Source organism: Rhamphochromis sp. 'chilingali', assembly GCF_963969265.1.
Source record: "Rhamphochromis sp. 'chilingali' genome assembly, chromosome: 19".
Classification (NCBI taxonomy): Eukaryota; Metazoa; Chordata; class Actinopteri; order Cichliformes; family Cichlidae; genus Rhamphochromis; species Rhamphochromis sp. 'chilingali'.
The window spans coordinates 31056583-31069705 of record NC_137946.1 but is presented as its reverse complement, the minus strand read 5'-3'; the positions used below and the strand labels follow the sequence as shown (position 1 = coordinate 31069705).

The window sequence follows — 13123 nt, the reverse complement described above, 5'->3', positions numbered from 1 at the left end:
AATAATGTTTAATTCTAACAACAATATACAAATACAAATGACTATTAAATCCCTTGTTATTACTTATTGAAAAAAAATAGAGAAACACGATTAAAGATAAAAACTGCTAATGAATCATTGAATAAATAACAAAACGTTCAGTACATAAACTGTTTGACTTAGATTATTTCTTATAAATCGTGTAAAAATGTAAAATAAATAAATAGGCGACAGTGACGTGATCTCACCTACCTGCATGGAAGAGTTGACAGAAAACCACGCCCATTCACTCATACCTGTACTAGGAAGTGAATGGATCGGATGGATTGTGCTTCCTTGGCTGGCACACTCAAGGTAAATTACTAAAATAATTGTAAAACTTCACACTGCAGGCGAAAGCGCATCAAATCCGACTTTTTTGACCCTATGCGACCCATATCCGATCATGGTATGACGGTGTGAACAGCACAAATCCGACATCCGAACTGGGTCACTTTCGTACGTGGTACTGAATCCTATACATATCTGATGTTTTTTGCCACTTGCTGATGGTGGATTTGGCTGCCTTGGTTTCTGTGGGCAACAGGTGGGAATTTGAATGGTTTTAGTTCGAAAACCATTATCGTGCCTGGGACGCTAGTGCGGTAACAAGAACCAGTTTGTTATTTAATCAAGCTGTGTCTGACCTATGTTATATTTCTGTTTAAAACTCGGTGTATTATAGCACCACCACAGTACCTTTTACTGATACTTTCAGTCTGTAAACGAATTAAGGAATTGCCCACTTTTCCGATAATTTATTCTGAATTGTTAGTTTAGCGCACTCATTAAGCATCACTGTAAATGTGCCTCACGCCTGTCCCGTTCGCCGTATACTTAATGTTATAACCGAGATTTCTTTTCAGTACACTTACACAGGGTTCAGAAAAGATAGATTAAAAAAATGAGCTAAAAGTGACTTCAGAGCAAAATTATAATGTTATTCAAATAAAAGGGTGATGATTTTGTAACTTAAATGTTGGGACATGGAGAAAAATGAGATCAAGAATTCAACAAAGTGCTCTGAAAAAAAAAAAAGATTAAAAAACAAACAAACAAGCAAAAAAAAAAAAAACCTCACTGGAAGAAGAGCTTAAACACAACATTTAAACTCAAGTGATTTCCTTTTAATTAAAATTGTCCTGTAAAGGTTTTATGTCCTGATGATTACTGCATAAAATACTAATATACTAAACATTCAAATTTGTGAAATGCAGACGTACATATTATAAAGACACTAAAGAGCTAAGGGCCTGTTGTCATATGACGCTACATCAGATTTGACCGTTGACTTTTCCTGTTTTGCAGGTTTGTCTCGTCCCAATGTGAGCTGAACCTGTGGCTCTTTTCAACATGTTTTTGCCTCATAATCCTCACCTCTCTCACTGGCTCGCCACATTCTTACTGCTCAATTGCTGGAAAGCAGGTGGAGCTCACAATGGGTCAGAGGTGGTGACCTCAATGCAGCGGGCTAGCATCCCACCCATCGTGGTGAAGGAGGGGTCGAGCATGCTGATTACGTGTAACGTGACCGGGACCCATGATAACATCAGCTGGTACAACTCTAAAGGACCCCTGCAGGGTGACGACGCAGGTAGGACGAGGAAATGAAGCAGCGAGATTTTGATCAGCTTCGAGTTCTTTTCGTCCTGCATGGCTTTTTTTTTTTTTTTTATCTGAAAGCAATCAAATGAACTGAAAAACATACTTTCAGAGTTAGTGCTCGTGCTGATATTTCAGTGGCATTTAATTCTGAAAGTGACAAAAAGGTTTTATGTAAAGTAAGACACATAAGCACTGCCTTTCAACCAGCATATCAATCACTTAGTCAATCATTGTTACTGTTTTTACCATGAATAATACTTTAGTCACAAACAGTATGTGGAAAAAGGAAGTATGCTTCATTTCATATATAAAATTTTGTGTGTTCAGACACTGAAAACTACGGAAGAGGATTAGGGCCACTGGAAAAAAAATCTGAGATTAAAGTCAGAATTCTGACTTTTTTCTCAGAATTCAGGAAAAGAAGAAAAAAAAAAAGACGTACCCACTTAGTGGCCCTAATCCTCTTCCGTAGAAAACCCCCTGCTGGCCTACACTATGTGACACACTGCATCATTATTTATCTAACACAAACTGCAGAAGCAGTGTGTGATGAATTAAGTACATCTCATGATTCAGTAGTTTGCTGAACCACCTTTAACAGAAATAAATTGAAGGTCCGTTCATAGCAGTTTAGTCCGGTTGAGGTCCGGACTTTGGCTGGGCCTGTGCAACTTGTGGATTTGCTGCTGTGCTTAGGATCATTGTCCTGTTGCATGAGCCAGTTTTGGCCTAGTTTTAGCTGTCAAACAGTTGGCCTTTAGCAAACAGTTAGTGTGAGGTGTTTAACAAAAATCAAATACAGCTTATCAGCACAAACATGATGCTGGGTATTATTGCCAAACACATCCACGTTGGCCTTGTCTGTCTAAAGGACATTGTTCCCGAAGTCTTTGAGTCTGTTCAGATGTAACTTTGCAAACCTAACTCATGCTGCCATTTTAATAATTGGACTTCCATGAATTTTAACATAACATCCCGATGTGCTATAATGTGTTACACGATGTTGTATTTAAATAATTGTAGACCCAGGACACTGGCATTGAATAAAACCACCTTCTGTATTTGTACACTTGTTACCATGTCACCAAAAGGTCTCTGTAGGTATTTTAATTTTCAAATACTAAAGAAATCCAGAAATTGTCATTCTGGTTGACTTGCTGAACTATTTGTCAGCAGGTGACAGAGATGTGTACTGATTAGAGTTTGGAGAAAAAGAATGACTGCCTTCTATTTCTTGTCTTTGACAAATTGCCTTAGGTAATGCTGCTGGTTAAGGAGATGAAGGAGATTTGAACGTTTTAATGAGAAACTTTGTGGTAAAAGTAAAAATATGTTGTGCGTTATTGCCGCAGGTGGAAGGTGGCAGATTCAAGAGGAAGGCATCCTGAACATCACCGAGGTCTTGTTTGAGGACCGCGGCAGCTACACCTGCGTTGCCTCGAGCGCCAGCGGCGGCACCCAAAACTACACGGTGACTCTTCGCGTTGCCTACTCTGACAGTGGCTTGGGGCTGCATTTCGTCGTTGTGTGCCTGGTGGCCTTCACCATCACCATGATCCTCAACGTGGCCCGCCTGTGCATGGTCAGCAGCCACCTCAAGGAGATGGAGAGGGTCATCAATGAGTTCTTCCGGACAGAGGGCACAGAGAAGCTGCAGAAGGCATTCGAGGTTGCCAAGAGCATCCCCATTGTCACTTCAGCCAAGACGGTGGAGCTCGCCAAGGTCACGCAGTTCAAAACTATGGAGTTTGCCCGTCACATCGAGGAGCTGGCCCGCAGCGTGCCTTTGCCGCCACTCATCCTAAACTGCCGGGCGGTGGTAGAGGAGACGGGGGAGACCGGGAACCCTGCGTCAGAACACATAGAGTCGACTGTGGCAAGAGGGAACAGACAGATTACTGCCCCCCCCAACCCCGACAAGGATGCAGAGGAGCAGGCACTGCTTTCAAGCAAAGGGCAAAGGAATGATGGAGGTGGTGACTACGTCAAAGTGTCTGTCCATACAACTTCTGAGAAGACCGTCAGTGAGGATAGAGGACCCGCTCATGTGCTCCCACCAGGCATACGAACATCTGTGTGATATAAGTAATGTGAATCCCATCAAAAACTAATTTCTGATTGCAAATTAGTGATCAAGAAATTGTTAAATTGTGCAGCTGATTATTAGATAACATTCTTATCTCCTCCCTTTCTTATTTAATTGTGTCACCAAGTCTTGTATTGAAACATCTTGTTTATGATAAGTTATGAATTCATCTGTGGACATTAAAATACTGTTTTCCTTCCTGCTTAAAACTGAATTTCCTTCATTTTGCACATCTATTCCTACGTTATGCTTGCAGTAATCTCCCTTTTTGCACATAATGCAACACACACAAACACACACTAACGTTTGTTTAATTAGTGATGATGAGGAAAGTGCAAAAGGTCCAGCTTTGTTCTCAAGAATCAAAAGCTGTTCCCTAACAGTTCCTCGGTCTCATTTTGCCTCAGTTTGATACAGCAGAGAATAGTAATTTTTTTTCCTCCTTTACCCTCTTGAATATATTGTATTCCTATTTTTTTTTTTTTTTTTTTTCCAACCCTGCGTGTTGGCTCACCTTTAACTTTGCCTTCTTTGAGTTTTTCTGCACACAGCCGATGAAGCAGCAAGCGCTCATTATCCTCTTTCAGATATCATTTGCTACTCTTCACTTGCGTTCGCTTTGACAGTCAGTGAGCTTCCACAGAGCAAAATGCTGCAATGAAATGTTCTCGTATCGCCGTGTCGATTGTTTTCATGTCAGCGCTTCCTGTCACTCACTTGAAACTCGAAGGCAGATGTAAAAGCCGGAGAAATAATCATCCCAAGACTTATTCCTGTGTCACATATGTGTTTGTGTAGTCATTTGTGAGTAAGGATAGCGGCTAATTGCAGGTTGGGTTTTTTCAAAATTGAATAAGTAATATGAAGCATTAAAGGGAAAGTAGCATAAATGTGATTCTTTAAATTTTTTTTTTTTTTTTTTTTTTTTTTTTTTTTTAGAATAAGCTGCAAATCTAGGATGCAATCATCGTGGCTGTGATGAAAAATTCCTGATTGTTTAATGGTCATATATATAAATCATTTCCCGATCTCTCTATGCCAGCAAAAACATTTTTATTATGAAGTCAGTTTATATTTATTATAACTTTCTGTGGCATAGTGACATTCAGCATCTGCAGAGTCATTTATTTCATTGTGAAACTTCAGATTAATCAAGTATAGAAGGGAAGCACTGATATGTCTGGTACAAGATGTTCACTGACATACATAGCCCGTGTATGTAGAAATATGTATATATTTTTTCCATTTGAAAAACAATTTAACTTAAGGATGTTTTCAGTATTTTAGCCTTTTCCATAGAATCTGTTTTATAGTTCTGAGATTTCACACCCTGAAACTAAATCAGCTGTTAAGAAAATGTTGAAAACCCTTCACATAGAGCTTCTTACATGTCTGTAACACACGTCTGTGTCGTGTGAGTAAATAGTGAGTCATAGTGGCACCCATACTGATTTAAGGAGTGTGACATGTTGACAGATTAATGAAGTACAAAAGGTAAATAATGACTCCTGGCACAATTCATTGTTTTCATTAAAACTTTATTAACAGCACAGAAATGTGTTTGGCAGTGTGCCTCCAACACCAGTATTGGTATTTGTTTCCATGGTATCTGTGAAAATATTTACAGCTTTGCAGGCTTCTTTACTGCGCATGTTAAAAAAAAAAAGGAAATAAAAGCCTGTATTATATAGTATGAATCAGCACTGAGTCAGTGGCAGAACCTGAATTGTGTTTGCACATAATTCTACTGCAGTTCATAAAGGGAAAGCAAAAGCCTGTAATTCACAATTAAAATGTGTAAATGTCTGGTAGTTATTTACAGGCAATGCTCCAAATGAGCCACACAGTGGAGCTGTTGGGTTAAGCATCTCCAACCCTGCTACTTTCACAAGCTGTAACACTCCTGAAGGAAGCTTGTGCTTGCTAACAGATGTCAATGAAGACTTGATACCAGCAGAGAGAGATTTAGTGCTGGTAGCTGAACTGTCACATCTCATGGGCAAAGTGTTGATTTGAGGCCCATATGTCAGTGTCTTGCTTGGATTAAACACCGGATCCAGTTTAGAAAGCTGTTGTTCTTGTTGCAGACGCTGTCATTTTGCAGGAACTTTAGGTGAAAGTCTTTACATCTGGGTGAAGCTGGAAGATCTGGTAAAATCATCCAGACACATGTAAATTAATAAGGCTGGATTGTTATCCATTTTTATTTAAATGGAGCTGATCTGGTGTGTTAGCTTGACTTAAGGCCTTGAATTCAAATGTTCCCCAGGCAGTGATGCCTACTTTAATCTCACTATTTTAAAATCTTTAGAATAACTGGAATATCCTCAGACTTTGAAATAAATGAGACTGTACAGGGGTGTGCAGGTTAACAAGGGAAGACGTATGAACATTTATCCATGCTCGTTTTTGAAATCCACCCAGATACATCATGGACAGATGAATGGATCTGTAAAACATGGTGGAGGCCCTGTCATCAGCTGGATTTCAGCCAGTGGTCTTGGGATCTTTCAAAATTGTAATAATTTTGAATACAGAAAAAGTACCATAACTTTTTTATGAACCATCTGGAAAGCATCTGATTGGCAACAGCTTCATTTTTCAGCATCACAATGATCCCGAACACACTCCCAATGCAGTAAAATAATGCCAGAATGGAAGTGCTATCAGCCGTGGACTGGCCTCTCCAGAGCCCACACCTCAACATTACTGAGGCGATGTGGGAGTATTGTTACAGAGTACTGACTTTCAAGCTCACTAGAACTACACAAACTCTGTTTTTGCTTCATATGCTGTATTTCCATGTTTCATGTTCCTAGCAACATATAAAGAAATAATGGATGGCTCAAAACTTTTGCATTGAACTCTATATTTTGTGGAGGTGCACAGTCAAGTACAGTTTTAAAGCAATTATCACAGCTTATATAAAAGACTAACATATATGTGGGTAAAGGGGAAGTAAAGAAATATGTTTTTTTGCCATATAAAGTACTTTTGCAAATTATTTGAATAAACTTTTTATTCTTTTAAGAACAAATGTGTATAAAGATAAAGGTGTAGGTGTTCTCAGGTCACATAAAAACACAATGACACCCCTACGTTAATCAAATCCTCACAAACACATAATTAGAATGGGTCTGGTAATGACAACTTTTCTAGGACAGACAGGCCACTGAATTCAGAGAGTGGCCTGAAAACAAAAAAGCCATCAGAGGATCTGCAGATTCTTCAGGTACAAAGAGATCTGACATACATTTGACCTGCATGAGCTGCAGGTCCAGGAAAAAGCTTTAGAATTCCAGAAAGAACATTTAAAGAAAACTAAGGTTGGCCAGTTTCGTGACAGTTGTTTGACCACAATAACAGCAGGCATATTTGGCACCTACCAAAGACAGCTTTTCGGGAAATGAACCTCACACCGGCCATGAAGCATGACAGGGGAAATGCTGCCTGAGGGACTGGGCAGCTTGCAGTCACTGATTCAGCTATGAGTTCTGTCTCATATCAAAAAACCTGATTGAAGGAAATGTGAGGCCATCTGTCCAAAGGTTGCATTTGAACCATAGGTTTGTGTTTTCAATAGTAAAATGATGATGATGATGATGATGATGAAGCATATCTACCAATGAATGGCTCAGGAAAACAATTTGCAGGAAAACCTAACTTTTTGCAGTAACTTTGGAAAAGTGGTTAAAGGTTTTGGAAAGCCAACATCAGAGTGGACAGTTGTGAAAATTAAAGATTGTTAAGACAAAGACAACACCAAGTCTATTCTTTTAGATCCGCCGTCCGGTTATCACAGAAAAGCAAACGCCATTTTTCTGCACCTCGATCATCTTTGTGAGACTCCTCAAGCTCGTACAGTTACCAAGTCCGCCCTACCCGTGAAATATCAGTTTGGCGGACATCCCAAATAACAATAACCTTGGGCCTCCGTGTTGAATAACTCAAAAAAATCCATCCTTCTTCCTTTTCCTGTCCTATCTGGAGGCGAGCTTATCTAAATAGAATTGATTGGCCCGAGCGATCATTCATCATGTCGGGCCAAAGCAGACGTTTAAGGAGGGGGGAAGGAAGATTTTAAGGACAGGATATTTCCAGCAGGCTCCGGTGTCATTGAGGTAAACTAAATGAATCGATTGGACCAAAAAGGATGGCACTTTCTGCGTGTGCGCGTGTGTGTGAGGGAAATACAAAAGAAAAAAAAATTCCTCCACATACTTGAGCATGTGTGTTTGATTATGTATACATACTTAAACGAATGAAGCCGGTGCATGCAGTAAATCTGGGTCTCTTGAAATTAAATTGCTCATTAAATCGGGTTAGAAGAAAATGATTGCTAATTCTATTTTATTTGCAATCAGCCTGAAGGAGCTTGACAGAAAAAAGGAGCGCAGGACAATAGCTGATAAATTAGATGACACAATGAGAGAAGTGCTTGTTATATCTGTTCATTAGATGCAGCAGGCATGATTATCTCTACTATTTGCTCTGTGTATGTGTGCTTTCCCTTCATCTTGCATCCTCTCAGATTTGAGCTGCTTGTACACTGAAGGACAAAGGATACTTAAAACTTTTTTGCTCTGCTGTACTTTTATAACAGCATGTTAAGGATATCTGCCATTCCAGATCTGCCTCAATCAAAGCTTCACTACCTGCATTACACCCGTTAATATTAATGGCTGGTGAGGTAAGGGTTCTGTGGATCCCAGTCAAGTTAATTGTTACCAACATGGATAAAAAAAATATTTGTAATGCTTCATGCTGTGAGGATATCGCCGTGTTTAAAAGCTCTGTTCTCTAAAATGTCACCGTGTGCTTTTGCATTTGTGTTTTTCAGCAGATTAGATGGAGTAGAACAGACCTTTAAAAGCAAAATATTAACCACATTTGTGTGGTCTATAGCATCGTTTTTGGCCATGTGGTGCTAATTTATAGTAGCTGGTATAAATGATCTATTATATATCTGTATATTATTATAAAAAATGTGACCTCATTGACCTGAAAATGAGAGCGTAAAGCAAAATCCAGAGATTTCTTTTTAAAGTTTTATTAAACATGAGCAGATGATCTTTGTAGATTATCTGCAGTATAGTGGCACACTGTTGGGTGGTTCTAATAAACATAGTCAAAGTTTTAAATGATGAGGTAAACATATGAAAAAGTGATCCTTGTGTAGCAAAGATGTGGCTTCAGAGTGTTCTGAATGTAAGACAGAAACAGTTTTTCCAATGAATGGATGGATAATGAACACAGCAGGATGCTGGGCTGGAAAGACAGAGAAATGTAAGCCAGGAACACTGTAGGAGTCTCTCTCCAGTTTGCACATTTGGTAAATACTGCACATTTGTGGAAATAAATGTGGCTTCTCTATTGTTACTAAGGTGATGCTACCACGGTATTTGTAATTAATTCATGTGGCAGAGATTCAATAAGGTGCTGGAAACATTCCTCACAGTTTTTGGTGTGTATTGGCATGACAGTATCACACAGTTGTAGATTTACTGGCTGCACATCTATGATTTAACTCACTTGTTCTATCACATCCCAAAAGTGAACTCCTTGCCATGTTGAAGAAACCAGCTTTGAGATCTCTTAATGCTGTTCTCATTAAGAGATGGACAACAGAACTAGAGCAGGCTGTGGTGTTTGAACGATGCCCAGTTGGTACTAAAGGAGCCCAAAGTGTGCCAAGAAGCATCCCCTACATGATCACACCCCCACCAACTATTGACACAAGGCAGGATGGATCCATGTTTTCATGTTGTTTACACCAAGTCCTAGGCAACGTTTTTCTAGTCTTCTATTTCCCAATTTTAGCTGTCTGGAGTGGCAGCATGTGTAGTATTCTGATGCCCATCTGCTTCAAGCCTTGACCTGTTGTGTGTTTAGAGATGCTCTTGTGCATACCTTGGTTGTATTGAGTGTTTTTTTCAGTTACAGTTGAATTCCTATCAGCTCGAAGAAGTCTGGCTATTCTCTGCTGACCTCTGGCATCAACAAAGCCTTTTCTCCCAGGGAACAGCTGCTCATTGGATGTTTTTCTTTTTCTTTTTTGTCCCATCCTTTGTAAACCCTAGAGATGTGTGGGAAATTCCCAGTAGACCAGCAGTTTATAATACCCAGAATAGCCTACTGCTAAAAAAACACAACATGTTAAAAGTCACTAAAATCACCTTTGTCCCCCTTTCTGATGCTCGGCTTGAACTTCAGCAGGTCATCCTGACCTTTTCTAAATGACTAAATCCAACAAACCCCTTCCAATCGGATTGGCTGATTAGATATTTGAACGGGTGCAACTACATGTATAAAGTTTTACTGTGTAAATTTTGAACAACAAAGGTTGCTAACAATTTATGAACATTTGCATTTTATTGAATTTCTGACCACAGTGATTCAAGATCATTCAACAGACATGAATGGCAACAAAATTAAATAAGACCCCAACATATCATGTCAATGCCTAAATCAATCAATCAAACAAACAAACAAACAACACTGTCAGCTAAACTTAAATGTCTTTCTCCCTATAACATCATCATTTCCAATACCAATGTTAGCTGCATGATGATGTTATAGGGAGAAAGACATTTAAGTTTGGTTATTTGGTGAGTTTCCAAATAACCAAACATGCCATAAGATTATTATTCAAACACTATTCCAATTCCAGTCCATTTACCTCCTACCATTGCTTTGGTGGCACCTTGCATGACCAATGAGGGTGAGAAGTGTGCATCACTCCACACTCAGACTGTTTTGCACCATGGAGAAAGCTATTTCTTGTACTTTCTGTCAGTCCTGCTTTTTTATTTATTTATTTTAACAAAGGGCTGCATAAAGGAAGCTTTTATACTTAGGCTACTTTTAAACTGTATTTCTGTTTTTGCATTTACACAAAGCATCCCAAATGCAGGTTAGACATCCTTATTTTCAGATAATAATAATTTTAAAAAAAGCCAGCGTGTCGAAGCCTGGCAATGGAGCCAAGCAAACGTGGTAACAAAGTGAAGGGGAACTGATATCTGACCCGAATCTCTGCAGGGTCTCACTGCAACAAACCACACAGCTGTCAAGGGCTAATGGGAAATAATGGCAGAAGCAACATCATAGCAGCTCAATGGGGACTGGGGTGAAGGTATTGGGGTCACGTCTTCCAATGTCTCCTTGTATTCTTTGACAGATACAATCTGCAGAAAGTGAAAACATCTCGAGGGAAAACATGAAAGTGGCGAGTGATGACGTTGGCCAAATGAAGGTCACACTGAGAGAAGTCAGTGGGAGTGATTGTGTGCGCATGAAACTTTTAGGGAGTTGTAGGTCAGTCTGGGCTACACACACTGCGCCTTAAGACTGTCACAGTAGAAACTTCTGGGCTTGTCCGAGAGGTCATTTCTCTGATATTTTTCCTTCCTTGATCCAAAACTAAATGTCCCAAGGAATGGATAGAAAGTAGCGCACCTTTATTTGAGCTATAATTTCCAAAGCATTTTCTAGAAACTTGCAAAAAGAATGAAAGAAACAAATACAATCACCCACTTTCGTAATGAGGGGTTGTATATAAGTACACTTGCTAAACATTGTATCCATTTTCTCTGTTTGAAGTACAAAACTTTATCAAATGGTTGGTGCATAAGGAAATGATGCAAAAAGAAAACCAAACATATATTCTGACCTCACTTGTGCTTTTTAGGTATTAATAATGACACATACTGTAACTTGAAAAAGAGCAATGAAAAAAACTAAACAGAACAAAAGCCAAGAAATTTGCTTGTTTTTTTCCGCTCCTTTTGCACCGAGAGCAATTTGATTCCCAAAAGTAGCAAACATGGCTGCTTGCAGGCTATAATTTCTTGCATTATGTGAGTTTTACCAAGTCAATACTTAAATCACAGCTCTGGTGTAGAGAAATCACCACAGAGGCCCGTTCCTTTCCATTATCATTCTTTAAATCAGCAAAGGTAATTTTAGTAATTTTTGTAACGTCTGTTCAAGCCTACAATTTAAAGCCTAAAAGCAGCCAACGGCGATACTTTATGCATCATGTGGCTATTTTTGCATTCATCCAGCAGGCAAAAATCAACAGGCTTCACGTCCACAAAGTTGCAGTTTTAAGTGTATTCATATTTCATACTTATTCGATCTTTGCTTCCATTCACGTCGACATTATTTTTCTTTTTTGAATGAAAAAAATCCCAATAAAATTCCAGATTGTTTAGAAATGCAAAGACGTTGTTTCAGCACAAATACATTTTATTGTAGTACAGTGGTTGTAGAGTTAGCCATCAGTGAGCTGTCACTGTTGGAGAACACATGTTTGTTATGTATTTTTTTCTTTTTGAGTACTCTTGACCCAAAACAAAAAAGACCTGGATTAGGTTTAGTCTGTCACATACCAGTCCTTCATTTCCTGGAAAATCACCCACCAAATGGGCTTCTATGTTGTTTTTCATGCTTTTATCATCACACACACAAATATATATATGTGTGAACGGTGTCTGACACATAAACTGAATTTCACAAGACATTTCGACATTTTCACACAGACATTACATAGCTTTTTAAAATTCTTTAGTAGTAAATTCTAGTTTTGAATAACTTTGTACTGATAACTGACATGTGTAGCCGACTGAGACGAACTATTGTCCTTCAAGTGACAGCTGTGATGTTAATGGCTAGATTTTTATTTTAGTTTCATTTAGCAAACAACCTCTGGCGTGTAATTTGGAATTTCGACAGTCGGTTTTGTGTTGCAGCTTTTGTTGTTGCTTTTGCACATATTGTGCTCTCACATACAAACTTCACACCACACTAGCTCAGCTAACAACATTCTGGCCTTGTAGTTATCAGGCCTGCAGTGACGACTCTCTGGGCTTCACTTGGCAGGGCAGGTAAATTAGATGACTCGGCCTTCCTCGCTCCGCACGTCTCGACTATGTGGCTGATGGGCTAAAGATCGTTCCTCGGCACAGACTCAGGCAGATTTACTGAGTGCCACACACTCTATAAATATGCAATAATGAAACTTATGAAATATTTATTGACCATCTTTTTGTCAGACAGGTGGGATATGCTCCTCTGTGAAATAAGACTCTGGAATCTACTGGATAACATTACTGTAATGACTGCAAGTTACTATTCAAGCCACTGTTCAAATGGAGGGTTTTAGCTTGGGTTATATTAGCATAAATCAGCCTAAACCAAGCCTTCAGAGGCAGTCTCAGGCTGCAGAGTGTTCATTCAGGGCTTGCCAACATGGGCTCCATATGAGCTGCATGGCAATATCGTTCTGTCATATTTAGGTCATAATAAATGGCAAGTCAATTATACAGCCTGTGCTCAGTCTTCAAAGACATCACACATTACTATTACAATATACGGTGTGATGTTTCATGATTTCAGTAGGCTCTAAGGGAG

The 13123-nt window shown here is 39.2% G+C and overlaps 1 protein-coding gene across 1 annotated transcript; it reads left to right on the top strand.

Annotated features, from left to right (window-relative positions):
* The first annotated feature begins 256 nt into the window (after nucleotides 1-256).
* On the top strand, nucleotides 257-4168 carry LOC308387262 (microfibrillar-associated protein 3-like). Its single transcript, XM_080867214.1, has 3 exons — nucleotides 257-333; nucleotides 1327-1612; nucleotides 2976-4168. The coding sequence occupies exons 2-3, from the start codon at nucleotides 1372-1374 to the stop codon at nucleotides 3701-3703; spliced, it is 969 nt and encodes a 322-aa protein (XP_080723340.1). The 5' UTR covers nucleotides 257-333; nucleotides 1327-1371; the 3' UTR covers nucleotides 3704-4168.
* Nucleotides 4169-13123: the final 8955 nt, after the last annotated feature.

Bases quoted from the DNA above. Each gene is read 5' to 3' on its own strand.
- LOC308387262 (XM_080867214.1), top strand. From the start codon at position 1,372: ATGTTTTTGCCTCATAATCCTCACCTCTCTCACTGGCTCGCCACATTC. The intron at 1,613-2,975 runs GTAGGACGAGGA...TTATTGCCGCAG, and splicing joins CCTGCAGGGTGACGACGCAG to GTGGAAGGTGGCAGATTCAA.